The sequence below is a fragment of the Vidua macroura genome, chromosome 19, assembly GCF_024509145.1.
Source record: "Vidua macroura isolate BioBank_ID:100142 chromosome 19, ASM2450914v1, whole genome shotgun sequence".
In the NCBI taxonomy this organism is placed as follows: domain Eukaryota; kingdom Metazoa; phylum Chordata; class Aves; order Passeriformes; family Viduidae; genus Vidua; species Vidua macroura.
The window spans coordinates 8,845,660-8,873,183 of NC_071589.1; the positions used below are offsets into that span (position 1 = coordinate 8,845,660).

The 27,524-nt window shown below is 44.9% G+C and overlaps 1 protein-coding gene across 2 annotated transcripts in view; it reads left to right on the forward strand.

Moving 5' to 3' along the window:
- Window positions 1-498: 498 nt before the first annotated feature.
- Window positions 499-27,524, forward strand: part of HLF (HLF transcription factor, PAR bZIP family member) — a 35,572-nt gene continuing 8,546 nt past the window's right edge. For both annotated transcript variants that reach the window (XM_053994821.1, XM_053994822.1), the window contains exons 1-2: window positions 499-802; window positions 1,934-2,269. In XM_053994821.1, coding sequence (XP_053850796.1) covers window positions 697-802; window positions 1,934-2,269 — 442 coding nt within the window. In that variant the 5' untranslated portion in view covers window positions 499-696. The remainder of the gene's footprint in view (window positions 803-1,933; window positions 2,270-27,524) is intronic.

Below are 27,524 nucleotides of genomic sequence, written 5' to 3' on the forward strand. Positions count from 1 at the left end.
GGTGACACCTGGAAGAGAGGCAGGGGGAGCTCGGTGGGAAACGCTCGCAGAGCCCACGGCCGGTTCCCTTAGTCACGGGTGGGACCCCCCCGCCCGCCGTGCCCCGCAGCCCGAACCCCTCACACCGCGGCAGCGCCGGGTCCCGCTGCCCCGGGGGAGCCGCCACGCTCGGATGCCCCGAGCGGGGTCAAACGTTCAGGCTCATTAACATCTCATTAACACATTCCTCCCGGTTACCGGGGAGGCGCTGCGGCCCCGCGATGGGGGTGTTGGGGCGGGTGTCCCGGGGTGCCCCCCCCACCGGTAGCGGCCGCGCGCGTGCCGGGGCGGGGCGCGCGGGGGGCGTGGCCGGTAAAGGGGAGGGGCGTGGACCGCGCGCCAATGGCCGGGCCGCTATCGAGCGTGACGTCAGCGGCGGCGGCGGCTGCACGTGGGCGCGGAGCGGGCGGGCGCAGAGCAGCGCAGAGCGGGCGGTGGGAGCGGCGGCGGCGGCGGCGGAGCAGCTGCGCGGCGGAGGGGCCTGACCCACGCCCGGTCCGCGCCCTGTCCCGCGGCCCCAGCGCCCCTCGCCACCGGCGCTCGGCTCGGCCCCACGCCCGGCTCACCCGCGCCGCGACAGCGGCTACAGCAAGGGGGAAGGAACCGCTCGCCGCGCAGCTGCCCCCTCCCCGCCGCCGCGGGCAGTCCCCACCGACCATGTCGCGGCCGCTCCCGCTGAACCCCCCGTTCCTGCCGCCCACCTATGGCGTGCTGAAGTCCCTGCTGGAAAACCCGCTCAAGCTGCCGCTCGCTCACGAAGACGGTGAGGCTTCTCCGGGACCCCTCGCAGTGCGCCCCGCTCCCGCTGTCACTCGAGGGCCGCAGCATGGCTTTCCCTTTTTCCCTTCCTTCTGCGCCCCTCCCGCCCCGAGTGCTCACTCGGCGATGGAGCCGCGGGACGGCTCCCTCAGGGCGCTCTGCGGGAGTGGCGGCCGCCCCGGCTCGATCTAACGGGACGCGCTCGGTGCTCCTGTCGCTGGTCCCGGTGGATGAACGCCAAGGGCGCTCGGTGCCTCGGGTAAAGGGGGCCGGGATCCCCATCCCAGGCCCCACAACAAACCGCTCCTGGTCCCGCGTCCCCCGTTTCACCGGGAGAAAGTTACGGCTTCCCCGGGAAGCGGGGGCAGCTCGGGAATACCCGCACCGCGTATGGCGAGCGGATCGAGCGCGCACGAAAAGCAGAAAGCGAGGGAAGGTCTCAGAGTTCCTGTCTCCTCGTCTTTCCGAGTTCCACTGCCAAGCGACTCGCAGGATTTCACCGGGGCTGTTGTATGAGCTTAAAAATAAAATGCTGTGAAGGCTTGGTGGCTGACAGGAAGCTTTAGGAGTTCAGATTCTTGCAGATCTTGCAGAGAAATCAGGCGTTTCCCTTACAAAATGTGCATTGAAATCACTGGGGGCTGTAGAAATGAGGAAGCCTCAGTTAAGCTAGCTTTTTTTTTTTTTTTTTTTGCTTCTGTCTCTGAATATTTTGTTGTCTCTTCTGCACATCAAAACTGTTCTGTCAGCCTTTGCCACTGTATGTTAGTAACATTTAGAAGTGCAGAATTTGAGGACTATTTTGCTTGTGCCAGGACTAGCAAGATTGGGACCTTAGTTTAGAAGAACGACAGGATCCCAGGGATTTTAGGCTAAGACTGTTCCTTTTTAACAGAGTATATCAATAGCTTCCAGTTTGCTGGAATACTTAAATGTTCACTTTAAAGTATGTTGAGTACTTTTTGATGCTGACCCCTCAATTCTCTTCCAAGTAGAGTGAATCAAAGGAATTATTTGTTTTTGAAGGGAATATTCCTTTCTTACACCTGAGAGTACAGCAGAAATAATGGAAGTAGTAGTAGTTAATGTTTTAATTACTGAATTCTTACATGTTTGTTATGTGGTTTTGTTTAAGCATTCGGTAAAGAAAAAGACAAAGAGAAGAAGTTAGATGATGACAGCACTGGTACCACAGTCCCTCAGTCAGCTTTCTTGGGTCCAACATTATGGGACAAGACACTGCCATATGATGGAGACACTTTCCAGTTGGAATACATGGACCTGGAAGAATTCCTCTCAGAAAATGGCATTCCACCCAGCCCAAACCAGCATGAGCCTAGCCCACACCAGTCAGGTCTCCAGCAAGCTACCTCAGCATCACCTTCTGTCATGGACCTCAGCAGCAGGGCTTCTACTTCAGTCCATCCCGGCATGGTATCGCAGAACTGCATGCAGAGCCCAGTCAGACCAGGTAAATCAGCCCTTAGAACTTTCCTGTGGAATTTGGCATGAACTCCTGCTCCCCACTGTAAATCACTGCTTCTCCCTGTGCAGCTGACAGGCAGCTTAGACCCCAGAGGATTCCTGTCACTCACACTCCAGCAAATAAAAACAATAGCTCCAGTTATCACTAAGCTGCTCCACCAGGATTTTTGTTTAAATTACTGAAGGAAAGCTCTGGGAATTCCATGGAAACTTGGCTATCTTAGTTGTGTCTTAGCTGTTAACAAGTAAAAAGGCCACAGACAGAATGGCATAGATGCCACAGTGTTAAAAGAACAGGGAAAAGGACTGTGAGAGAGAGTATTTCTTCAGCCAATATTTGATGTGGGAACACAGGAGTGGGCAGTAATTCTGTAGTTAAAGGTTAATGCTTCTTACTTGAAATTTTGGCCATAATCTTACTCTCTACTGAGCAAAGTAAAATTTGCCACAGGAACTGAGTTTTGGAACAACATTATAATCTTGCTTAAATTGGCATAAAATGAGTGTAACTCTGACCTGAGTTCATAACTTGCATCTGTAGTCACCTTACGCTTAAGAAAACACCGTGGAATTGTAATGCACAATTCCAGCCCGTCTGATGTCAGTGGAAGTCTTTTATTATTTTATTAGCACTTGAGATCACCCCTTTAGAGACACTAGTTCAAATCCAGAGTAACTTCTCTGGCTTGACACCAGCATGGCTGAGATCATGGGCAGTGGAAGAGTGTCAATATTAAAGTTTGGGAAACATGGAACTTTGCCTTTTTCCTTAAAAAAGAAAAAAAGTACAGAAAGTGACTTATTTATTGTGCTCTTCTTCTCACATGAGGTGTGCTAGAGCAAAGTGTGCTCTTGGCAGCAGGAAACCACTCCTCTCCTTTCTGCTTGATCATTTGCCATGTTCAGTGTGCGAAGTCATTGTCAGAATCATCTTGATAAGGAGGCAAAATAAATAAATAGGCAAAAGTTGTGGAGCAGGATGAAATAGAAATGTCTTACAAGTCTGCAATGTTCCTGTCTCATTAAAAAGAAATGAAATATCCCCCAAAGCTCCCCAAACCTGTCAACATACTCCTTGGCCCCTCATCAGAACTGTGTGTTTAGTCATGGATTTCATTTACTAACTTTTACTTTGTGTGGATTTGACTTTGCTTTGTGTTTCACTTTCAAGGCTTTTCATGGTTAACTAATAACTTATAAGGGTGTCCAAAGTTAAAATATATTTGGAGTAGGCAAAAGCAGAACATGAAACCTGTTGCTTTTTCTGAGCCAGCATTAAAAGTAGTGCATATATGGTACACCATTTTCTGTCACTTGTGCACACACAAAATTAAAAGCAGATAATCTGTCCCCATTCTCTCTTTTTTTCAGAGGAGCCTGGTAGTGAGCCAAGCTTTTAATGATCATCTGTCAGAATTTATTTGTAATAAGCTATCTGTGTGACTTTTCAACTCATTGATTTTTTTCAGTTTTTCCTGAGCCCTTTGCAGCTCAGGGTTACAAACTTACCTCACAGTGCACTTTTTTACTGTTGTAAAGGACATTGTCTCTTGGGGTAGGATAAAACATCTAAATTTGCCAGTATTTTTTCCAACACCATCTTGCCTTAACAAGAATAGATTTTTTTTTTTGTTAAATGTTGTGGTTTGTTTTTTTTTTTTTAAGGGAGCTCATTTCACTTCTTAAATAATATTTTCTTGACCCTCATTACAGATACGAAATGTAGCTCCATTAACAGTAGTCTGGTTTGTCATCAGGTTGTTGAAATTTTTATATGCTGTCATGTGAAAACCCTTCTTTGACAATCAGTACTGAAGAGAAGACCATTTCACACTTTAGCATTTGAGCAAGTTTGAGAATATAAGAGCATATATTTCTTTTTTTAATTTAGTAAAAGTAAAAATGAGCATTTAAGATTTATCATAAAAGGGCCAAGGCAAATGTGCTTCTTTGAAATAGGGAGGTAAATGTTAAAATCATTGTAATGGAGCCTGTTGCTTAATATATCTTAAAACATTTAAAATAGGTTTTTTCTATTGTCACATAAAGAAAGGTTTTTAGCTGGTGTGAGCTATCATTCCAGTATGCATTGTGTTGTGATTTATGTTACTGTAATAAAGCGAAGAATAAGTCATAGGAAGTATACAATTTCAATACAGATTAATTCCATGTGATCCTACTACTTCCAGGAAAACTGTATGTTTTAGGTGATAGTAATTCTAAAAATACTTCACTGGTGTGTTTTCTGAATTCTGCTTTGCCACGGGAGCCTGTTTGAGCGTGTGTGGCTAGAGGAGGGGTCCAGTCCTGTGCTGCTCCTGTCCCTCTTTAAACGGCTCTGGGTTCTGGCACCGGGGCTCACGTGCAGGTGGTCACAGCTGCCAGCCTGGCTGTGCCCTCTCGGGGGGGACATTCCCCGCACGTGGAGCCCCGGCTGTGACTCTGTGACTCAGGGACGCGCCCAGGCCAGGGAAGGTCCATGGGAGAGCAGCATGAGGAGATTTAATTTTGTGCATGTGTTCCAGCACAAGCCTCATCTGTCTGTAGGAGTGAGTGGTGTTGCCCAAACGTGTTTTGTGCCGTGTCTGGAAGAGATCAGGAGATCTGCACTGGCATTCCCTGAGTGTCATCAGGCTCAGCAAAGCTGTGCTGACCCTGACTGTGGACATGACATTACCAAAATCCTCACTGATTTTCTTTCTCCCTGCTAAAAAATGTAACGGCAACAAAAAGGATTCTGTATTTCCAGCTGCGATTGTCTGGTCAATGGAAAGATGTTTAGGCTCACCAGTTTATCATCTGCAAAGAAGAAAGTGAGCACTTACTTCCCATACATTTCTGTTCAGGGAATGTAGGTACAGAAATTTCTGGCTTTGTTTTGATGAGGGACACAGGGGACTTGCAAAAGTGAAACCATGTATTTATCTTCCACAGTGCTGATTTTGTTAATAAAAAATAGTATATTGATTTATTTTTAGCATCGCAGACCAGCATTCATTGTCGTGTGTAGATGCGTTTAAAACTTCTGTTTTGTCTTGGTATTGCATGCTGATAGGTTGGTTGAAATCGGTGGTCTCCTCCAAAAAAGGCTTTCAGATTTTTATGAAGCTTTCAAAGTAACCCATTGCTTTGAAAAGCAAACACACTTTGTGGTTCTTCATGTTGCACACTTCATATAGTCTTTCGTAAATCGCCATTTAAATGCAGAGTCCTTAAGGAAATTTGGAGTAATTTTCAACTGTTGGTATGTAAAGGGAGGGTGTATATCTTGCAGATAGCTAGTTGGTTGTTGCTGTTCACCTGGCTCTTTCCCCCATGTAGCCCTGATGGAGGTGGTTGGGGCAGGTACTGTAAAGGGTTTGAAAGGTGTGAATTAGAGAAGCATCAGCTAGATCTGGCGGAGAATACTAACTAGAAGGTTTTGGGATTTTGTGGTTTAGATCTGAGTTTTCTGTTTGTCACCAAAAAGCCTTGGATGTGGAGCTGTGTCACAAGGATGCTGCTGGCACAGTGATAACCAGGAGTTGTTTCTGCCTTGCTCCAAAGGAGAACAGGGCTGTTGAGGGCTCTGAGAGAGCTCCCTCTTTCTTTGTGTTCTCTGATGGTTGTTTTCTGTCTGTGTTGCCTGCATGGCTGGGTACCTTAGACTACTTATCAAAGATTATTTAAGGAAAGAAAAAAAAAGAAAAACAAGCTTTGTAATCCACTGCAGACATATACCTATGTGCAATATCTGCAAGTCTTCACGTAAAAGTAAAATTAGAGGCACATTAATCAAAAAGCTGAGAATTGCTTCCATGTGAAGTGCACTTACACCTCCCTCCCCAAAAAGATTTTTATGAAACGCTGTGGTTTATTGCTCAGTCCAGATATTCTGTCTAGAGCACAGTATCCATTACCTCTGGCTTCTCGCGCAGGCACTGAGCTGCAGTGACTGACAGCAGGCACCGCTGGGTGGGTTTCAGTGCTTTTCGGAGCTCGTGTTTGCGCTAGGCACTGCAGCCAGCTGGGAGAGGCTTGTTCTTGCTCCATGCAGCTCACTGCGGGGTGAGGTGGTGCCGGGGCAGCCCCAAAGGGTGTGTGTGCAGCACTCCCTCTATTGCAGCCTTCCTTCCCCTGCGTTTCTTAACGTGATCTCCTCCTCCAGCACAGCTCGGCAGAGCGAAGGGCAGCATTGCCAGCTGCCAGCTTGCGCGTGGAATCCTCTCCTAAGCTTTAATCATTGTTTACGAGCCGTCCCCGGGTGTTGCAGGAGCCCCTTCTCTCCCAGAGGCCAAGGGCTGTCCGCGGGAATCTCCCGACCTTTGGCCTCCCACGTGAGGATGGGAACGACCAGCTCCCCGCGGCCGGGCTGGTACCGGGAGCTGCTGTGCACATTGAGCCTCACGTGAGGCTCGGGCCGCCTGCAGGACCGTGTGCTCCAGGCACGTGTGCCTGCCCTGTGCGGCCCGGCTCAGCGCGGCTCAGCCCGGCTCCGCTCCTGCCGCCGCCAGCGCGGGCCCGAGCTGCACCCAGGTGCAAAAGCTGCGCCCTGCACCGCTGCTGCCACTGCCAAGGAAGTGCAATCCGCGGGCAAGCCTCGCGAAACTGCTCTCTGGATCAAAGAAAGATGCAAAATATATTCAGGCAAATATTAAAAATAGCCTGTCACATGATAACGGGGGGGGGAAAAAGTGCTGAACGCACAGGCTTATTAGTGCTGGAAGCAAGAACGCTGTGTCTCCTTCAAGAGAGCTAATTTTAATATTCACAGTTAAACGTTGATTATTGGTTAAATAATTGCTTGACTGCATGAAAGAACTTGAAGTTAGTTCGGAGTTGAAATAGTAAACAGCATGAAATAATCTTGGGTGTTAGGCTGTACAGGGAGAGCTCCTTTGTGCAAGGAAGGGCTATCCAGACTTAGGAAGAGAACACAGGGAAGACCTAGGATTTGGAAGGGTTTTTTTGTCCCCTTAAATATATTTCAAGGATGTCTTGAGTGTCAAGCTTGTTACAATTACTTAGAAAAGTACAATGTATTTTTCAGGGCTTTGCTTCCCCTCTCAAAGTGCATTACAGAGTGATTGGTTCTCAGTGCAGTGATTTGATTTTTTTGAGGAGCGAGTGCACCCTGAAGTCTTTCATGAAACAATATATTATAGTCAAGAGAGAAGACCTCATCAGGAGATGTATACAAAGACACCACTATTATCTGATTAGATGAAGCTACTAGGAAACACATTAAATTGTTCAATCTCTACATATTTTTATGACAGCAAATTGGCAATTGTGGAAGCTGCAGTGGCCAGGTTCTGCCAATTAATCTCAGCAATAAGTACTTTGCTCCTCATGTGGTCCCCCTGATTTCTCTATTGCTCAGTAGGTAGGCAGCTTGTTGACTGCTCTCCGTCACCTCCCAGGTGGAGCAGCAAAATGTCACCATTCACTCTCTTGTCATTCATCTTTCTGGAATTTTTTTTAAGGGGGGGCAACAGCTCTCAGTGGCCAGTGGAGTTTTCACAGGATGAAAGGACTTAGTCACCATCAGTAAAAAGGACTTTAGTGCATTATGAAATCGTTTGGTTGCCTGGCAGTACGCTGTGGAGCTGTTTAGTATTTATATCACACTAAACTTGAGCATAGGTTTCTTTTTTTTTTTTTTGTGCTTTTGTTTAGTCTTCCTTTCCTGACAAATAAAATATATTTTCAATATTTTGTCTGAATTTCACAGAAGACTGGCGATCAGAAAAAAATATTTCAGCTAAGTTATTTTCAAGAAAAACTGTGGGTTGATCTTAAGTAGATAATGAAAGCTCTGTAAAAAAACATTTACTTAAACCTCAAATCTATTCCACCTAATGGCCTAAGTTGCACATAATCACGTGGTATAAAAATTAGTGTAAAATACACAACTGTGTCAGATGAATTTATGGCAAACTTTTTTTTGTAGCTTGTATAATTTTTTTTTTTTTTAATGAACAAATGATAAAGAAGCTCTCTGTTTATCACAAAGCTGAATTTGGTCCTGAGAGCTTGAAAGCTGCAGTGTGGAGAGCTAACACAGGTGGGTAAGGCAGCATGTGTTGCAACATTTTTTTTTTTTTTTTCTTCTGGTTCTCTTCACAGCACTTCAGCTTTGCATGACTGAGGTGCTATCCATCAAGTTTTAGACAAATGCAAAATACTGTCCAGCCTCTCACATTTCTGACACACTTGAAGCTGTGGTACAGTTCTGCTTCCCCATCCCATTCTCTCAGCTAAGTTTTGCCAGGGCTAAATTTGGGCCAGATTTTTGTTGTGCCCCTCCAACACCATTGCTTAACTCTTCTGATGTGGCAAGCTCTTGCTTCAGGGTTCTCTGCTCAACTTGAAGAGAAACAGCTCTAGCTCTTCATCCCACTGGCATTATTCTCTTGTTCATATTACTTGCAATTTAATGCAAACAGGCACTGAGCATCTTGGAGCTCTTTGTTTTGGTGTATGGCTGTTGTAGGAGAAAATAAAAAAATCCAAATTGCATTAGGGTTCTAGAAAACCCAGCTCCTTGTTAACTGGAACACAAATGTAGATTACTACTCAAAGCAGGAACCTGCAGATGGGTGCATTAGTATGTGTTTGCTACAAGCAGAAGCTACAGTGGACTGGTGCAATAACTCACCTGTAACAAATGTCATCCTTAAATATGTAGTTGTAAAGCAGAGAGGCAAAAATACAGAGTTTGGCAAAGATTTGTTGAGAATGGTTTAAAAAAAAAAGCATTCTTTTCCAATTAGCCTTAGGGTGCTCAGCTTGCTGTAAATTCTTTGTTCTGGAACATGGCTATGGACAATAGGTCAAAGTTTAAGTAATTCATTACAGAACTGGTTGGTTCTCCTGAATTTTATAAACAAATGAACAGGGTTCTCTGCACACAGCAAGATCAATTAATTTGTGTGGCAGTGATTGCATCTTAAGTTTTATTTAAAACACTTGCAAGGCCTTCCTGCTTGCTTAATGTCTATGTGGCCACTGGTGTCTTTGAGATGAGCTGGTCATGCAGCACTCATGGCACAGGTGAAAGCACTTCAACAGAAATTAAATGTGGGCAGGAAGGAAACTGAATTGCATTTGGAAAAAATGGAGGAACAGTAATGTGAAACTTAAAAGCACAAAATACTGCAGAAATGCATTTAATGGAGCAATCAATATTTTTAGGACAGCAAGATTATTGAAATCACAGCACCAAGATTTGTAGAAGAGCACATTGCGCAAGGCTGCAGAACATAAAGCACAGGATCAAGGCTTGTGCTGAAGCAGAGATGACTTAAAACAATTCTGTCATTTTTACCGACTCACCATTGCAACATTTGGAAATTTGTCTTATTCCACCAAGAAATCTGTTTAAAAAAAACAGCTGTGTTCTTGCCTTAGTAATGCTTATTAAGTAGGAACTAAACACTCAAACCCAAATCCTCTTCCTCATCACAACAGAGAGGGTGAAACTGAATTTGAAGGGCCCTGCAGCAATCGGCCCTCAACTGCTGCCTCTCTTTGTGCTGCACAGTGGAAATATGGATGTTGGTGACGTCTGCAGTTCCTGCAGCTGTGGCCCTTTGGTGGGGCACTGGCCCTTCTAGGTACGTAACTCCTGCAGCATTTGCTTGCTGTGAGAGATGAGCATTGGGGTATTTTTTTGTTGCAGTTTTTCTATGAAAACAAACCAAAACTGGTCATGCTAGGAGTGTATGGCCTCTTATCTGTTCCTGCTTGCTGGCTTTTGATTATATTGGTGGCAGATTCTAACCAAATGTATCGAGAAAGTTGTGATTTTTGAAGAATTAATTCCAGTCCTAAAATTTCATGAAAATACATGAGTGGATGTATGAGTGGATATAGGATGGGAATGTGTTGCTGAGCAGGAAGAGTAATGCAAATGTGCATTTTCTACATCAGAAAAGGTAAATAAGACCTTTAAAATGCCTGATCTGTGTGAAATGCTTCTAGAAAAGCTGACACCCTTTTAGACACCATGAGATGTCAATTCACTTTGAGAAAAGAATCTGCAAGAAACCAAATTTAATTGGTTTAGTGTGTGTTGGAGGGAGGGGAGTCAAACTTTTTCTGCCATTCTTCTTCTTCCTTGGAACTCCTCAGCTTCTCAGGTTCTGTGATGAGATGAGACTCTGGGGTTGCATTTATAAAGAGAACGAGCTGTAAGGTTTGTAAGCAAGATCTTGAAAGTTCTGATCCTACGCAATGGAATGGTCTTGATCCTCTCCGAAGCCAAGCACAGTTATTTTACTGAAAGAATTTCTCAACTTTATGCATCCTTGCTGTATCCTTTTCCTTTTGTGCAGCAGAATCACCCCAGCTCTGCTGCCTCATTTGAAACTGCCTTGCAGTGATCTAAGTTCAGATTTGATGGCTCTTATCACAATTATTGCAGTGTCACGTGTGGGTGGGCACCCAAGTGACCTTGTGTGTGCATCCTGCCGCTCATCCCGCATTGGACACGGAGCTGGCTGGCTCTAATCTGGGAAATTCCCACCCTGCCACCGGGGTCTGGGCTGCAGCAAGGTCAGGAGTCAGAGAGGAGCAGAGGAGAGTGAGAGTGGGCTAAAAATGTTGAGGGATCAAAGAGGAAAAATAGGTCGTGGCAGGGTATGTGCACTGGGAGGAGGGCTGCGGGAGCACAAGTGAGGAGGAAGATTTGTTTTGCTATTGGCTTTTCAAAGTTGTGCAATTTAAGAATTGGATTAACCTGATATGACTTTGTTTTTCTGCCAGATTAGATATGTTGAGTTTCTTGGCATTGTGAATTGTACAGTACATTTTGTGCTGTAAAATATGGGTGTGTCGGGATAGAGCTGTAGTGACACAAGCCGCTCTCAGTGTAATGCAGCACTGCTGGGTGGACTTCCCTGCTCTCTCTCCCCTAACACATCCTTGGCAGGGCATTTACAAACCTGAGAGAACCTCTCTGTGTCCCTGCGTTCTGTTTCCAGCACAGCATTGAAGACATTTTAGTACTGTTTCTGGTAAGGTAACACCTGAGGTCTAAGAATTTGTTTGGTCTGGCTGTGGCATATACAATAGTAAAGGTCTCTAAAAAAGGAAAAAACTGTTTGAAAATACACTTAAGAGTTTCTTTCTGCTTCCTCAGGATTAAATTGGAGAAAATTTATTGGGAAATGCTGCAATTTTTTTTGTCTGCCTTTTTTTTTCAAAGAGTAAAAAGGCAGATACAGATCTGAAATAACTGCAAGTGCTGAGCTCACTGTTGTTTGAAGTATACCACAGCAGCATATCAATGTCAAAGTAAAATTTTCACAGTAGTATATGTTTGCTCAATGGTTTTGGTTTTTTGTTTTTGTTTTGTTTTTGGTGCTGCATTCATCCTGAGATAATTTGATTTGGTGTATCCTTTTTATACACTGGGCTTGCCCTGTGAGACAGCCCAATTCTCTCTGTTTATTGCTGGGTGAGGGTGGAGTACTAAAGAAGAATCACAACCCTGTCCAGCTGGGTGATCACTGCTCTGATTAATAAAGAGTGTTGAAGACTTTGGGAAGTGAAACTACATATACCTTGGGGCACTGTTGTTTAATTCCTACTCTGGTTTTCCAGACTTTTCCGGGGACTTGAGCCACCCAAGCAGATCAGTCACAAGGGACTGACCATAGCATGGCCTTTGTCACCAGCTAGGGGCCTGCCCTCTGTATCAAGAGCTGTACACTGAAAACTGAGGAGTTATGTCTGTGCCTGTAGTGAAGATTGATTCTCTTGGAAGAGAAGAGTGTAAATAACAGATCAGGTTAATAAATCACATAGCTAGATTGTGTCATGCTCCTCAGCCATGTGTTGTTAATGTGTGTTACTCTGCTAACTCACAAAGTCAAAAAGCCACAGGGCTTGCTCACCAGGTGAAGGTGTTTCTAGAGTGGTAGAACATTCTTTGAATTGTTTCTGGAGTGATAGAACATTTTCTGAGAGCAACACCAGTTGAATAAAACAGAGCAGGAAGCTGACCTTGTGAGCACCTGCATCACTCAACTCTATACTTACATGAGAGAATTAGGGAAGAGTGCATCATATTTAAAGTTAACCTGCATATCTGCCTTCTGAGGAGGCTAAACCACAAGCCTTCAGTAACACATGTGGGACAGCTGTGGTTTGGGTATTTGCTTGAAACCTTGCCTGTGGGTGCCTTGGCACTTAAAAACTCAGGGCATGGATTGTCCAGGCTGCAAGGCCTGATGTTGATCCATGCATAATCACGTGGCTGCCCTCAAGAAGGGCTGATCTTTCAGTTGGACCATACTTATCACCAGGTTTAAGAAGCACTTTTCCAGAGTCTCTTATCTGCTCAATTTTCTCAGTGCGACACGGTTGATGTCATTGTTGAAAATTGTGGTAGTCTCTGTCTGGAAGCTGTTCTGAACACGTGAAAAGGAGTCATTAGCCAAGGAGAAGGAAAGAGCTGGAAGAGTAATTGTCAACTCGTGTGTGTCTCTGATTTCACCAGGTGCTGCATGTGTCTGGTTTATCAATTTATTTCTGTTAGAAAGTAAACAAATCTACTTTTCTTACCTACTCTGGTGACTGCTTTAGCCAAGTTGCTCTTATCTGCAGCAGGGATGTGCTTCTGAAGTCTTGTGTTTGGGGGCTTTTCTTTCTGCATCCACATGTAATCTGCTCTCAGGGATTATGTGCAGCTCTGACACTGGCCAGGGATGCTGTTTGTCTGTCCCTAAGTAATTTATTTAAAAACATTATTATCTCTACTATCAAAATATAGTACCTGATCATGGGGACAGCTGTTACCTCCCTGTTTTTCAGGTTGAATCCTTTGGCCAAGTTCTGTCTCACTTCATGCGTGTTTCTCTGTGTTTGGGAGTGGCTGTTCAAGGGGTGTCTGTGCAGACTGAGCCCTGGGGGATGTGCACCATCCATTCTGGGCAACATCCTGGCAGACCTGAGCGCCTCTGAGTCTCCTCAGTGTGGACTTCAAAACCACTCAGCATTTTGCATTTTTGAAACACTGATGGGTAGCTCTCAATCCTATCCCAACAATGAATTTCCACTGCCTTTTCCAAACCGGGTTCTCTGAGGATCTGAATCCTTGCAGGAGCTGGTGGTGTGTAACTCCAGTGGAGATGCAGCTGAGTGCCGGGTGCTCAGCCCTGGGAGCCCAGTTAACACCTCATTAAAATCCACCACTGGCAGCCCAAACCTTTGAGCAAACTCCTCAAGTAATCTTTTCTGCTGCCCTTCAGCCCGTGGCTGGTTGTTTTCCACTTTCTCACGTTTCCCCAGGCTGCTGGTGTGTACAGTCTGAAGATCACATTTAACCAACACAAGGAAATCAGCTTGGCCCGACGGGCTTCTCCATCACGTGGCTGCAAATGTGTTCACTGTTCTGCCAGATTATGGCTGGCTGAGCAAAATACAGTGAAGCTCTGGGCTGCTGGCCAAGCTTTTATTTCAGTTTGGAGCTTACAGCCACATATTTGCTCTTTGGCAGGACATCCACTGGGGTATATTTGGATAGTAATCTAGCATTGTTTTGCTGCTTTTTTCTTCTTTCTTTTCTTTTTTTTATTTTTAATGCACACAGATAGTATAATCCCAACACTTCGTCCAGTCTGTATGAGATTTCTCAGTGTGCACTGTTATGTGTGTGCACTCAGAATTTGTAGCTGTGACCTTTGATAAATATAAGTCAAAGCAATTAACTTTCTTTTATTGAAAAATGCTGGATGTCCTACTCTTTTCCCCCTCTGTGCTGATAACAGAGCTGTGTTGTTACTCTTTCCAAGATCAAAAGCTTCACTAGGGTTTGATTGAAGTCCAATTATGGAAGGAAGTAACTGTGCTGGAGCCCTGAAAATAGCAGTAATTGTTAAAATAATAAAGTGTGTCCTTGTGTGTCTTTATAATATTTAAAACTTCTTTTGGGGTGGAAGGGGGTGGCTTTCCTCTAGCTTTAAAATGAAAATATTCACAAATGTCCTGGGAAAATAGGAGTGTGCTGTTAGAAGAGTTTCTTTTCTCTGGATTTCTTCCTTCAGTTCTATTCTCCCCCTCAAGCTGCCTTCCTCAGAAGCTGTTTGCATGCAGCCTGAGTCATGTAGGAAAATAAAGCTGGATTTGATTTTTAATTGTATGGGAAGCTTTGAGTTTGGGGGGGATAAAGGCTTTATGATGCAAGCTCCTTTATTTCTCTGTGAAACAAAAATGGGCTTTTCAAAATGCAGTGTGTTTTGGAAAGTTGGCTCTGGGTTTGAAACCCCAACATCTCCAAGGGCACCCTTGTATGAAAAAGCAGTACAAAAAGACACAATGCTTGGGGAAGGGGTAAAAACATGAGGGCAAGGAGCAGTGTTTGAGGGGCAGTTCCTGTCATCTTCCAAAGGGACACCACTCCTCCAGTGTGTGTGGAGGGGTTTGGTTGGTTTGGTTTAGATGGATGGTATTAAGCCTTGCATTGTGGGGTTTTGGTTACTTTATCAAAAACTTTGAGCTGTGACTGAACAGATCAACATTGGCAAAGCTGAAATAGATACAGATTTCCCCAAATCTGTATGTTGTTGTTTAGGATATAAATATATTTTTGCTTCCTCTTAGTCTCTCTTGCATGCTCAGAGAGGAGGGAACCTGGGAGGAAGCCCCGTGGTGAGGCTCTCATCTGGAGTCAACTGGCAGAGCTGCAGCAAGGGAGACCTTTGGGTCTTGATCTTAAAACCCAGCATGTCTAAATGCCTATTTGCCAGTTGTAGTGTTAATTGAAACACTGATGTGAATAAATAGAAATGAAGATGATAATATGGACAGTGATTGCCGTAGGGGCTGCTTTGGTGATTGTACAGCTGGGACTGGTTTGAAATGACAAGATTTTACCAGGGTTTGGTTCTGTTTGGTTTTGGTTTTTTTAACTCACGTGGCTTGCACACACATCTGATACAGGTAGGACAAGATAATCCTTATGTGAACATCAATCCTTGCGTACTTTTATTTCAGCCAGCTGGACTCAAAATCACTAAGTACTTCAATAAAATCTTTGCATCATAGATAAATGGTATCAAGTAATATGCCCAGAGGATTGTACAGAGCAGGACTAGAATCTTCTTGGCCCCTTAAATTCTTAGGACAGAACCTGTTAATTTATTAATTTGAATTTTATTGTTGCACTCACTCAACTGCAGTAAAAATTATTTAGTCCTTCTTTTTTCTTTTAAACTCATCTATTTATTCTGGCTGTAAGACAGCTTTATGTGTATACCATCTATAAAATACTCTGCCTTTTCAGCTCCCTGCTCTTACTGGGTTTGGATGGATCTTTGGAATACAAACTGCTTCATTGCCTTTTGGAAATTTTTATTTATCATAAGCCTTAGCAAGGGGTGCCCTGTTGCTGTTTATCCAGTTGGCAGCTTGAGCCACTCTCAGAAACAGCCCTGGCTGATCTCGAGGAGCTGCTGAAACTCATCAAGCAGGTTCCTGCTCACCAATTATCCAGTTAAGCGGAAAGAGGAAAGGTGTTTCTCTTGCTTGTGTTTTTTTCTTCACTAAGTTTAACCTGTTCTTCTCCAAGCCTGAGTAGTTGTGGGTGTGCAACGTGGCAATAGCAGCAGGGAGAGTCCAGGGGGAGAGGGGCAGAGGGGATCTCTTAAACACTACAAACACACCAGGACTGCATCCCTCAGCTGGGATGGACAGACAACTTCCAGCAAAAATCTACAGCATTCTGATTCTTAGCTGAGTCCTACCCAGCATACCTCAACCAGCATTTTGTCCACATTTTAACATACTATTAGGAAAATAAAAGAAATTCCCCCCTCCAACCAAACCTCTCCTTACTTCAAAGCCAATAATGAATGTTTCATCGCTGCCAGAACAAATTTGTTGATTCCCAAACACTCCTACTGTGTCTTGGTTGGAAGGCTTAAATTACTTGCATAATAAGTGCTGGGGATAATATAAAAAAGCTCTTTCTAGTAGAGTTCTGGTTTTCAGTATATATTATAAGAATAAATAAATGCTCAGATGATAGCAGACAGCTGGATTGTCCACATCTGACTGTCTTCTGCATTGATTTTTGAGACAGACCATGTGCATGGCTGCTTGCTGGCTATCAATACCAGATGTGTCTGCTTCGAACTCAGAGGGATTGTCAAGTGACAGTGCAGTTGTGAAACAAATAATTTTGCTCTTGATTACTGAAAATAGTAAATGAGTGGGTAGGATAAAGTGAAGAGATATTCTCAATTCCAGTAGAGAACAAGAGGATGAAATGGCTTTCCTGACTGCCATTAACAAACAGTGACTTAGTGAATATTTTTCTTTTTTTCTGTCCTACCTCCTGCCCAAGGAATTGGCTCCATGAGCAGCACAACCTCTGTGGATTCTCTGATGTGTAACGAGGCTCCTGCAGCCAGGGAGGGAAGAGCTTCTTTCATTTACATTGTTTTCACAAAGCTTGTTGGTAGCACATTTGGATGCCTTGCTGCCAAATTTGTTGGAAATTGGCCAACAATTTCCCAAGCTTTTGGGAGGGGGCTGGACAGACATGCACAGCAGGACTGCAGAAAACTCATTTCTCTGGGAAATCAGCTCAAGAACAATTGTCGAGTACCGGGCGCACTGAAATGAAGTTTGCAAAGCAAAGGAACTGAAGGCTGTTTGATACCTTAATTCTGTACGTGGCCATTAACCAGGTGCACTAGATACAGTCCTTGCCCACAGGTTGGATCCACACTGGCAAATTTTGATCTGCCCAGGACCTGTCTGGAGCACTGAAGTGTAATTTGGTGACTGCACTGATTATTTTGGAAGTGGCTGGAAATGCTCAGGAAGAAGCAGATCTAAATACTCTTCAGCTTAGGCTGTGGCAGAGTTTGATCTGGATGTCTGAGCTGTGCTGCCTGAGGGGTCTGTGAAATAACCTTTGACTATAGGTAGGGCTTTTCTTTCGTTTCCTGATTAGCCCAAGGGTATAACTGAATATTTACTACTGTTCCACATTGCTTTTTATATTTTTAAAAGGAAGATCTATGACTGCACACATTGGAATGCATGTTAATAACAAAAATGGAAAAGACCCTTTCCATCATCAGGATTTTACTGAGTTTTGCTTGTGCATTGAACCTCAAAGACAGCAGCAAAATGGAGGCCAAAGAGGTAGAGCCAAATTCTGGGGTTACTGAGCAAGGCAGCTGCAAAGCTGGGTGACCACCCTCGTCTGAACCAGGTAAGGGTGGGTTGGGATTTATGCGTTGGTAGGTGCTTCTCCCAGGCTGCAGGTCGAGCAGGTGAGGGCTGGGGTTGTGTTGTGGGTGGGCAGCAGCATCTGAGCTGGGTGTGAGTTCTGTGGAATGCAGGTGTATAAATAGCCTGGGCATGAGGAAGCAAAATGTTTTCACCTGTGAATAGACGAGTTACTTCTGCTGAGGTGCACAGGAGCACAGGGTTAGCTTCTGTAGAGAGAACACATTAAAGGTGGCATGAAACATCTTCATTGTGAGACCAGCTCTTAATTTATTTCTGAAAATCTGGAGCACCATAAATCTGCCAGTGCCATTTTTTTTATTCCTTCTGCATTTGTAAAAGGAGAACAAATAAAAATGTTCCATAAGCTTTGTTACATTTAAAAAAAAAAAACACATTTATATGACACAGCTCTATTTTGTATAATTTTTTTCATATCCAAAATACAGAGGGCTTTAGAATAGATGAAGAAAAGCTGCATATGTGAGTTTAAGATAAAATAAGATGATCCTTGTGACAGAGACAGCAGAAATGATGTGATATGACAGTTGCTGTAGCAACACCACCTACTTCATGAAAATCAGAGTTAACAGGAGTGTAAAAGGTAAGGCCCACATAATTTTTCAAGCCTATGAATTGCTGCTGCCCTCAGCCTGCAGTGCTTTCCAGCTGTCCAGTGCTTCTCCTTCCATGTGGACACAGAATAATCACCTTTTTCCACATGGCCAACTCCTGCAGACCCCATCCTGTGCTGAGCAGGGGCACACTATGGGAATTCTCCAGGTGACCTGGAAATAGGAGGGAAAGACCGTGAAGGATTTTGTCCTGTCTTATCCTGTTGTCCCCCAAATCCTCCCAAAAGCCCCAGGTAACAGAATACTGTAAGGCCTGTGCTGTCTCTACAGAGAATGGGACAACCATCAGTGTAAAAAGGAAGCAAAGCAGTCAATTTGCTTCCTTGGGACTCAGCTTGTGAAGCACTGGTGTGTTTAATATGAATTGTTAAGTGTTTTAGACACAGAAGGTCTCAGGGATAAGGGCACTTCCTCTGTCCCAAATGAGCTCAAAATAGTGGTTCTCCATACCTCTGCATTTTTAAAATGACAACTCCCATGTTTAAAAGCTCCTATATGCAGAGAGTTGATCAATGATTTGCCAGTGCATGCTGGCATCAAGGTTACATTAAAATATGTTATTTTTAATATATTGAAATTTTAAAAATATATTGACTTAACACATTAATTTTTTTTTTTTGTCATTAATTGGCAGTGGAGAGCCATGCTGTGTGTGATAGCAAGAGTAAAATCTGTATTACTTGTGGATTGGGGGAAGAATGTTTAGAAGAAAGGGCAATCTCATTTGGATCCCTTTTGCTGACATGCCTCCTGAAGGCATCACAGTAAATGCACTGTGCAATAAATGAAGGGAGCTTTGACTTCTGTGTCTTGGGGCATTTTAATTTAATTTTTGACATCGATCACAATCTTCACAGGTTCAGCATGCCTGTCACATTGAGAACATGCATAGTAGTGTGTTCAGTTAGTTCAGGGCTGTGGGCAGTTTGCAGAGGAGGTCACAGAAGGAATGTAAGTATTAGAATTCCAGGATTTCTTCGAGAGATATTCCATCAGCAACCTTTTTCACTGCCTCTGTTTGTAAAGGATTAACGGGAAGGTTTTGGTGCATGTTGCTCTGACTGGTCCATGTGAGTGCTGTTATGAGGCACAGAAGTCTCTGCAGGCATTAGTTTAGGTTTGGAGGCTCCTCAGCAAAGCAGTTTCTTGCCATTTTCTGGTGCTCAGTGACTCCCTCACATTTAGAAGTGAATTTATCAGTGCCCAGTGTTCAGTGCTGTAATATCTTTTAATTAGGCTTGCTTTTTGAAGTTACCTATTTTCCTGTGTCTGACGTCCCACCAAAACCTGTTTTACGCAGCAGCTGTAAAGAAGTAGTTGCTGACACAGGGGTAGCATCCATGTTCAACAACCTGTTTTCCTGGAATTTTCCCTAAGTGGTTACATTTTCCCTTCCTTCCTCTGGTCCCCCTTTTCAGGCTACCCAGGCCTGATGCATCTGTATGGTTTATAAATGGAGATAAATGCATCAATAGAGAAAAATCTACAACCACATACACTTTGTATGCTCCTTGGCAATAAAGCTAGTATATAAAAGCAAGTTAGACCTCTGCAGTTATTGGGCTGTTACAACCCAAGTATAACTTTTTGGGTTTTGCTGTTTGTTTGGAATTTTTTTTCCCAAAACATATTAGGGGATCCTAATTTAAGGCAGAGAGAAAATAAAATGTACTCAGCCTTACTTAGATTATGGGAACAATGTGTTCCCATTCTGGCAGCTCTAATTCTTAAAACGTGATTATTTTATACAAATCACCCTCAATAAATTGTCACATAAAAAGTGTGCTTTGTTTTAGTGAAAGGTAAAATGTAAAAAAAGTAAAAAGTGACTGCAACAGATAGTTCAGATTTGTTGGCACAGAGCAGCTCAAAAGAGAAGAGGAGATTTTCAAGTTCTGTAACTCTGCCCAGTGACCTCTTTTCCTTCAGGGATGTGTTCCAGTGCTGCTGATAGCATCTGTTGTCTGTCTCTCGGGCTCCCCATTAGCTGCTGATGGGGAGGCAGAGGAAATGTACCTGTTTCACGTGGCTTTTCCATGCCAGCTGAAATCTCCCTTGGCTATGGTTTGGTAACACACCCAGGCAAGCAGGGCTTGGGTACCAGAACTGGGTAATAGATCCATGAGTCACGGGTGGCATATGCTGTCAGAATTACAGGAGGGCTCTTTGCAAGACCTGTTTACTGAGAGCGTGCTGTCCTAGATAGACGAATAAACAGAACAATGGGAGAGGGACTGACTGGGTGTGGAGCACTGAAAAGCACATTGGCAGTGGCACAGACACATCCTGGGGACAAGTGTTGTCTTTGTTTTGAGCAGAATTCCTCATGAGGGCACATTTATGGGTGGTGAGGTTGTGGCAAGGTGAGGGTCTCCCAGGGAACAAGGGACAAGGCAAGAGGAAACAGCCTCAAGCTGCACCAGGGGAGGTTCTTGCTGGATGCCAGAAGAATTTCTTCATTGAAAGGGTGGTTTAGCATTGGAAGGGGCTGCCCAGGGACATTTGGAGTCCCAGTCCCTGGAGGTGTCCAAGGAAGGCGTGGACATGGCACTCAATCCTCTTCACTGGTGACAAGGTGGGGATTGAGCACAAGTTTAACTCGATGATTTTGGAGACCTTTTCCAACCTCTGTGATTCTGTGACTCTATGCTATATGTTACCTAAAACAGAGGCTCTGTCTAAAATCTACTGGTTTATTAAAGTTGGGTACATAATTGTCCCAGGAAGGAAAATGGATGGTTTTGTCTCCTTCAGAGCAGGTTGACAATTCTGATGCTTCTCTAGATTCTTCCCTTTAAGAAAAGATTTACTGTACTTTTTGAGAAATCTTGTTATATGTGAATTGCCAGGTAACAAAAATATGCCAAAGGATGTCAAGAAGCTCCAAGGTACCAGAGAACATAAGCATCTTGAACTGAGACATGCTTCTAAGCCAAGTGTGAATTAAAATTAAATACCGATGTGAACATTCTTCCCTGCAGCTCTTCTTCACGCCCTGTCCCCACTGAATTCTGTCTTGGCTGATCTTTGTAAAGAAGGCAGCATCCTACAGAAAAATCAGAAAGGCATTTAGGAATGCTGTGGATTTCATGCTTTTCAAGAATTTTTAAATCCCTGTTTAGCGTCCTGGGAGCAGAATCAAACCCTCTGTTCCTCCATGTAACCATTCTGCAAGGGAATTGTTGAGAGCAGGAGCAACTATTATCAGGCATCTTGGAGGGATAGTGTGGAAGGGAATGAAAATTGGATTTCCTGGTTGTTTTCAGAGATGAGGCCTCATTGAGCTCCTAAGTGCTGCCTTCACGCAGGCTAAATCCGAGGAAGGGCTTTCAGAGTATGGATCTTACAGAAGAGATGAATCTGAGGTCCGGGAGATGTAGTGGAAGATTTTACCTGCTGGTGCCTCCTATTTGTTTGTTTATTGTTTTGAAGGGCAGAACGTTACTGGGCCAGCAGGCAAAGGGTATTCCATGCACTCCATGGTAACCACGGGAAGGACGTGCGAGTGAGTCCCTCAAAGATCTGCAGGCACACAACTGAAGGCCACGTGGGCAGCCTTGGATAGCAAACCCTGTCCCTTAGAAATGCAGGCTTTAATTACATTATATCCTCTTCTTTCCGCTTCTCCCATTTGCCTGCAGAGCTCAGACCAGCTCTGGGCTGAATCTGGGCCATTTCAGGAAGGAAGTGGTTGTCTGTAGGATCTTGGATCTTGACCTCATTTGCTGCAGATGTGAGAGGATGCAGGGAACAGCGGGAGGGGAAGGGAAAATCTGGTAGGAAGGACCAAAGGATTTTGTCTGAAGAGACTGGACTTTGCTGAAAGTTTCAGCAGAATTATAAAAATTAATTTGATTTTGTGGATGTGTCACACCATGTGTTTGCTTCCCTTTCTGTGGGGAATCCAGTGTGACGCCTTGGGTGACTCTCACCTGTGCCCCACAGCTGCAGAAGCCCGTGAGAATCCCATCCGAAATGCAGCCAATGCCTACAAGCAACATTTGCTAACCTGAGAGAATGATGATTTGATTTAAAATATCTGTACTTCTTCATCTGCAAAGAGAAACATTGCCCCTTCTTTCATGGGAGTCTCGTGGGGAAGAAGCTGTTTCTGAAGCACACAGATGCAATAGATGTCAGTGCTGGAGGGAACTCCTGAAATTGTTTCTCTACAGGAGGTTGGAAGAATTTATGGCAAATATTATATGGATTTATTTGGGTAAATTCAAAACGGGTGACACAAGTGTCTCCTTAAGGAGGAGAGAATCCAGGTAAGATAGTATGTGAAACTTGAAAGATTGTTGCAACCATGTACTTCTTACACAGCTCTTGCACTTAATTTTAAAAACAAATTGAAAAGACAACCTAGACTTTCTCATGTCCCACTCTTAAAACAGGCACATTGGGAATGAGTAGCAGTGGATCTGACAGCACCCCACAGTGTCCTGCTGGTAGGACTGAGTAGAGGATGACAACTAACCCTCGCTGTAAGGAGCTGAAGGAGGACAGGGAGGTTTGCCAGTGTTTTGTTTGTTGAAGAGAATCTGTGGCACTTGGGAATCTGGGTCTGGGTTTGTACCATCAGCACAGGCTGATCCTGCACTGTTCCCTTTGACAGTGCTTTTCTACTGAATGCATTCATCACAGCCTTTGCTGGAGCAGCCTTCCCCTTCCAGGCTCTCTCCCTCTCATCTTTGGCTGCCAGTCTGTCATCCTCACCTTCCTCATCTCCTTACCACCTTCTCAGCTTTGAGTCCTAATCACTCAATGAAATCTTCCCCTTCTTCTCCAGCCTGAGCATGCCCACAGCTGGAACATGCTGCCCAGGGAAGTGGTTGCATCACAGCTCTGGAGGTTTTTAAAAGACATGTAGATGTGGCACTGAAGACATAGTTTCGTGGTGGAGTTGGCAGTGCTGGGTTTATGCTTGGACTCGATATTTTGGAGGGCTTTTCCAATCTAAACTGTTCTGTGGTTCTCTGAAGTAACACTGACCCAGGAGCTGCCCTCTCTTCCAGTGCACAGGCCACTAGCACACTGCAGTGAGAAGTCTGCCAGAACTTTTTAACAGGTTCAAAACAAAGTATTTTCCGTGGAACCTTTTTTGGGAAACTGTAGAACCATTTTGGCGGAAACAGTTGGCGCACAAGATATCCAAACAGAATGGTTGAAATCTGGCAAAGGCTGAAGGAAGTGAAGATGGCATCCTCTAATGGGAAGTGTTAGACAACCTTAATAAGACTACCAGTCCTGCCTGGAATAATACTGTAGAGACCCAGAGCAGGAGGCACACAATGCTGAGAGGGGAGATGACAATTCTTTCATAATTAAATGCACAAGGTTTGTAAACAATGCTGATATCTTCAAAAAGTACACATTTTAAAAACCCTTTCGTGTACCAGTCCTATAGTATGTGTTAAAAGCAGCGAATTGTGTTGTGGTTGCACTGGGTTGAGATCCTTCTTTCTGAAGGAAGTGTTTGCAGTCACCCCGTGTTCAGCATAACTGAGTTTGTGTAAGATAAGGAATAGGGGAATGTCCGTGCCAGCTTGGAGCCCTGATCAAACAGATCAAACAGATCTCCTGTTGCTTGGGAAGAAAATAAAGCTCCTATAATTGCTTGCATAAACACACCCAGAGGTGAAGTGTCTTCTTCACCCCAAGGCAGAGAGTGGTTGGGTTTGTCCTTCCAGTTGAGGGCAGAAGGATTCCAGCATGTGGCTTTAGTCCTGTCCACCTAAATGGTTTGGTTTCTGGAAAACAACTGCAATCCTAATAGCAGGGAAATTACACAGAATAAGATAGGATAGATAAAAGATTGCTTATAATATTGTAGGTGAGGAATGATTACGTGACATGATGCTGTCCTTAGATAAATCTTGACCTCCAGAATACCCCTTTTACTTTGCTACCCGTGGGGATTTTTACCTGTCTTGATTCCTGCGCTCTTGCCATGTGTTCTGCAGTGAGAGAACTTTTCCTGGAGGCTGAAGGAGTTAATGCAGAGCTGGATGACAGATTAGTCCAGGACAGGCTGTGATTTGGAGTAAGGGAACTATCCCAAATAGCTGGCCAGCTGCCAATGGAATAGATGGCTTGGAAAATATACAGGGAGGGCTCTGGAGCAGCTCTGGGTGAGGATTATCTGTCAGTTTAACCACTGTGCTGCAGAGCCTGACTGACACACACAAAGTGCCTTCCCTTTATATAAAGAAAAATGATTAGCAAACACATGTTTTATCTCTGGGCTGCTAATAAATTGAGTAGGAAACTCCTCTTTTATTTCCCTCCAATGTGTGTAAAAAATAGGGAAAAATATTTTGATTAGAACATTTTCACTCCCTTTTCTTCCTCTCGGTGCTGTTCTTCAGCCAGCTGTTGAGCTGATGAGGAGTGTAGAAGGGCTGTGAGAAGGGAGATTTTCTGAAAATCAGACACATTTCTATGGGAGTTGAATGATTCAGAATTGTGTTCCACATAATTTACCAGGGACCTCTCGCAGTACAGATAAGAAGTCTGCCAAGCAGTAGTGCAGCTGAAGAGGTTATTTCCGTCTTCACTCTCCTGGGCACAGCTGGTAGGTGGGATATTTCAAAAAGGGGAAATTAAGAGTCAGGATGTGGTGATTGAACTCCCCATGATACCAGATCAGCATTTCGGGTTTTGTAGGTATACAAAAATGCTGCTGTACTTTTGAATGGTGAATTTTAATTATTGCAAGGAATTTAAAGCTTCTATTTTTTTTTTACCAGCAGTTTGGTTACCTAGATGACACAAGTGAATGGCCTCAGTCCACTTCTCTCTGAAAAACAAACCACACTGAAAATATTGCCATTACATTGGACTTCTCACTGGCAGTCTCTGCTGGGAGGAGGAGGACGATGACTGAAAGGATTAGAACGGCAAACTTTCTTTCAAGTCCTTTTTTATGGAAAATTTTCCACTTTGCTAATATCTGCCAGAGCAACACCAAAAGCATTAGCACAGGGAAGATGTTAGGGCAGCAGAATTGCTGGTGTTGTCAAAATCTGCTGGTCCCTTTGCCAGGAGACACCTGGAGCTGTGTCTGTCCTGGCATACTCCTTCTTGCTTGAGTGGAGCTCTGTAAGTGGGAAAGGCTCCAGACAAAAGGCCAGTGTTGACACAGTTGTGGTCTCTCCAGGCCATGGTTGAAACACATCACTAGGGTGGTATGAGGGGAAGTTTCCATTAACAATTGTTCCCGGCTTGCTTCCACCACTACCACCACTGTGGAGCTCTGCAGCTGGATTTCCAAAAGAGCTTAATGCTCAAGAGTTCTCATTTCAGCAACTTCAATAGAGGGGCTAAGTTCTTTCCAAAACACTTGGCAGTCATCAGCCCCCATTGAGAACAAAGCTTAAGCACATTAAACAGTCCAGCCACTTCACTGTTGTGAAAATTTGGCCGCTGTTGTGAGCACAGAGTGTTTAAATAATGCAGAGCCTGGCAAAGGCATCTGGCTCCCGGTGCTGGGCACTGAGGGGCCTTACCTTGCAGAGTGGGTTTCCTCCTTGGCCGATTCCTTGTGCAGCGGAGCCTCCAAGCAGCCCTTTTGTGGCTGTTGTGACAGCTGGGAAACTTGCTGATGTGAGGATTAGTCGGCTGCTGGGCACATGACATTCAGATTGCTGTGCTTATTTGACCTACCTCTGATTGCGAGGAATTCAGTGCATAAAAATAACACCCCAAACAAATTTGGCAGGAGGATGCAGAGCGAAAGTGCCGAGCACGCCCGGGGAGAGGAGCCCGGGGAGCGATGTGAGGCAAGGCCACGCTCGGCGCTCCCACAGTGACAGCAGAGCCAAGGCCAGCACAGCCCACGCTGTCCTCTTGGATTACAAGTTCAGAACTGCAGAGATGTCATGGCCACTGGCCAGCAAACTAACAAAGACAGGTTCCTGGCTTGCACTATTGGCAAAACTTGATAGAATAAATAAAAAGATCCCGGGTGCCAGGAGTTGCCCAACGTAAAATGCTGGACAAAGCATTTCTGGTTTTTCTGCCTGGGGCTTGAGATACCCATGTTAAGTGTGTTCTTGATGGAGTTGCTGATCATTTGCAGGAGCATGACAGAACAGAGACTGGCAGAGGTGTGTGTGCCATGTGGGTGTAGGATATCTCACAGGGCAGCACTCTGGGGGCTCCTCGTGATGGTGTTTAGACACATGGTTTGTTCAGGCTTTAGTGAACAGCATTCCCCTTGAATGAGCCTCTCACTGGCGCTGGAACTTCTTGTGTTTGCTGAAGGGGCAGGTCTGTAGTCATGAGAGCTTCCTAAAGCAGGGGACAGGAAACATGTGCGTGGAAGGAGCAAGGCAGGACCTTGACTGCCATGTCTTCTCCCAGACTCCTGTGGAGGTGCATCACTCTTTGTTTTGCTCTTGTATTGCTAAGATGCAATGCCTCGATTTCCTATGTCTGAAAGGAGCGTTTTTGCCCTGTTTTTAGGGTGATATTGTAAAATTTCTTGAGCCCAGTGACTGCAGAGCTCACGTAATTGTGTAATATGGCATGTTATAGATAAATGACAATATTCAAACTGATCCTGTATATCAAGAACTTCAGGAATATTTAAATACAGGCACTCACATGGGACAATTAGAAAGCTGGGCCAGATTTCACAATCCATTTTACTTTTAGAAACACCCTGCAGGCTCACCAGAAATATTATAAAAGTGCTCAGAGTTCGTGTCTTGCTTCATTTTTATCTGCATTACAGAATGTGCACCATTTGTAGGTGCATACTTCTGTGTATTTGTCTGCAGTAAGGAATACTGCCTGCTGTGGAGCAGGCACTCACCCAAGGAGCTTTTTCTGTGTTTCGTCCTTTAAACGAGGCTGTGGCAGCCCATCCATCCATCCATCCATCCATCCATCCATCCATCCATCCATCCATCCGCGATGATCGGCGCCCACGGCCGGCGGGGCTGCGGGGTGCGCGCCCCTTGTCGGGAGGTGACAGCGGGCGGGGAGGTGACTCAAACCCGCGCACCGCTGTCTCCAGTAGGGATGAAGCTTGTGAGAAGCCACTCCGGGGCCACAGCCATGCGGGCCGAGCCTCCCGGCTGTCCCGGTTATCCCGGGAACGCGCGCCCATCACCCGCGGCACCGCGGGCGGGCAGGGGAAATGCCGCTGCCGCCGCCGCTTCCCGGCTGTATTAACGGGGGTGACAGCTGGAAACGCCGCGTTCCTAGCCTCGAGAGCAGGGAGAAGCCGCTGGCAGCGCCGGTTCCCGGCTGGATTAACGAAGGACAGCGGGCAGCGCCGCGTTTCCAGCAGCGCGTACCGAGCCAGGGCGGCAGCGCTCCGCAGTGGCACAATGCGTGCAGCAGCATCTTTTCCTCTTGCTCCCTCTC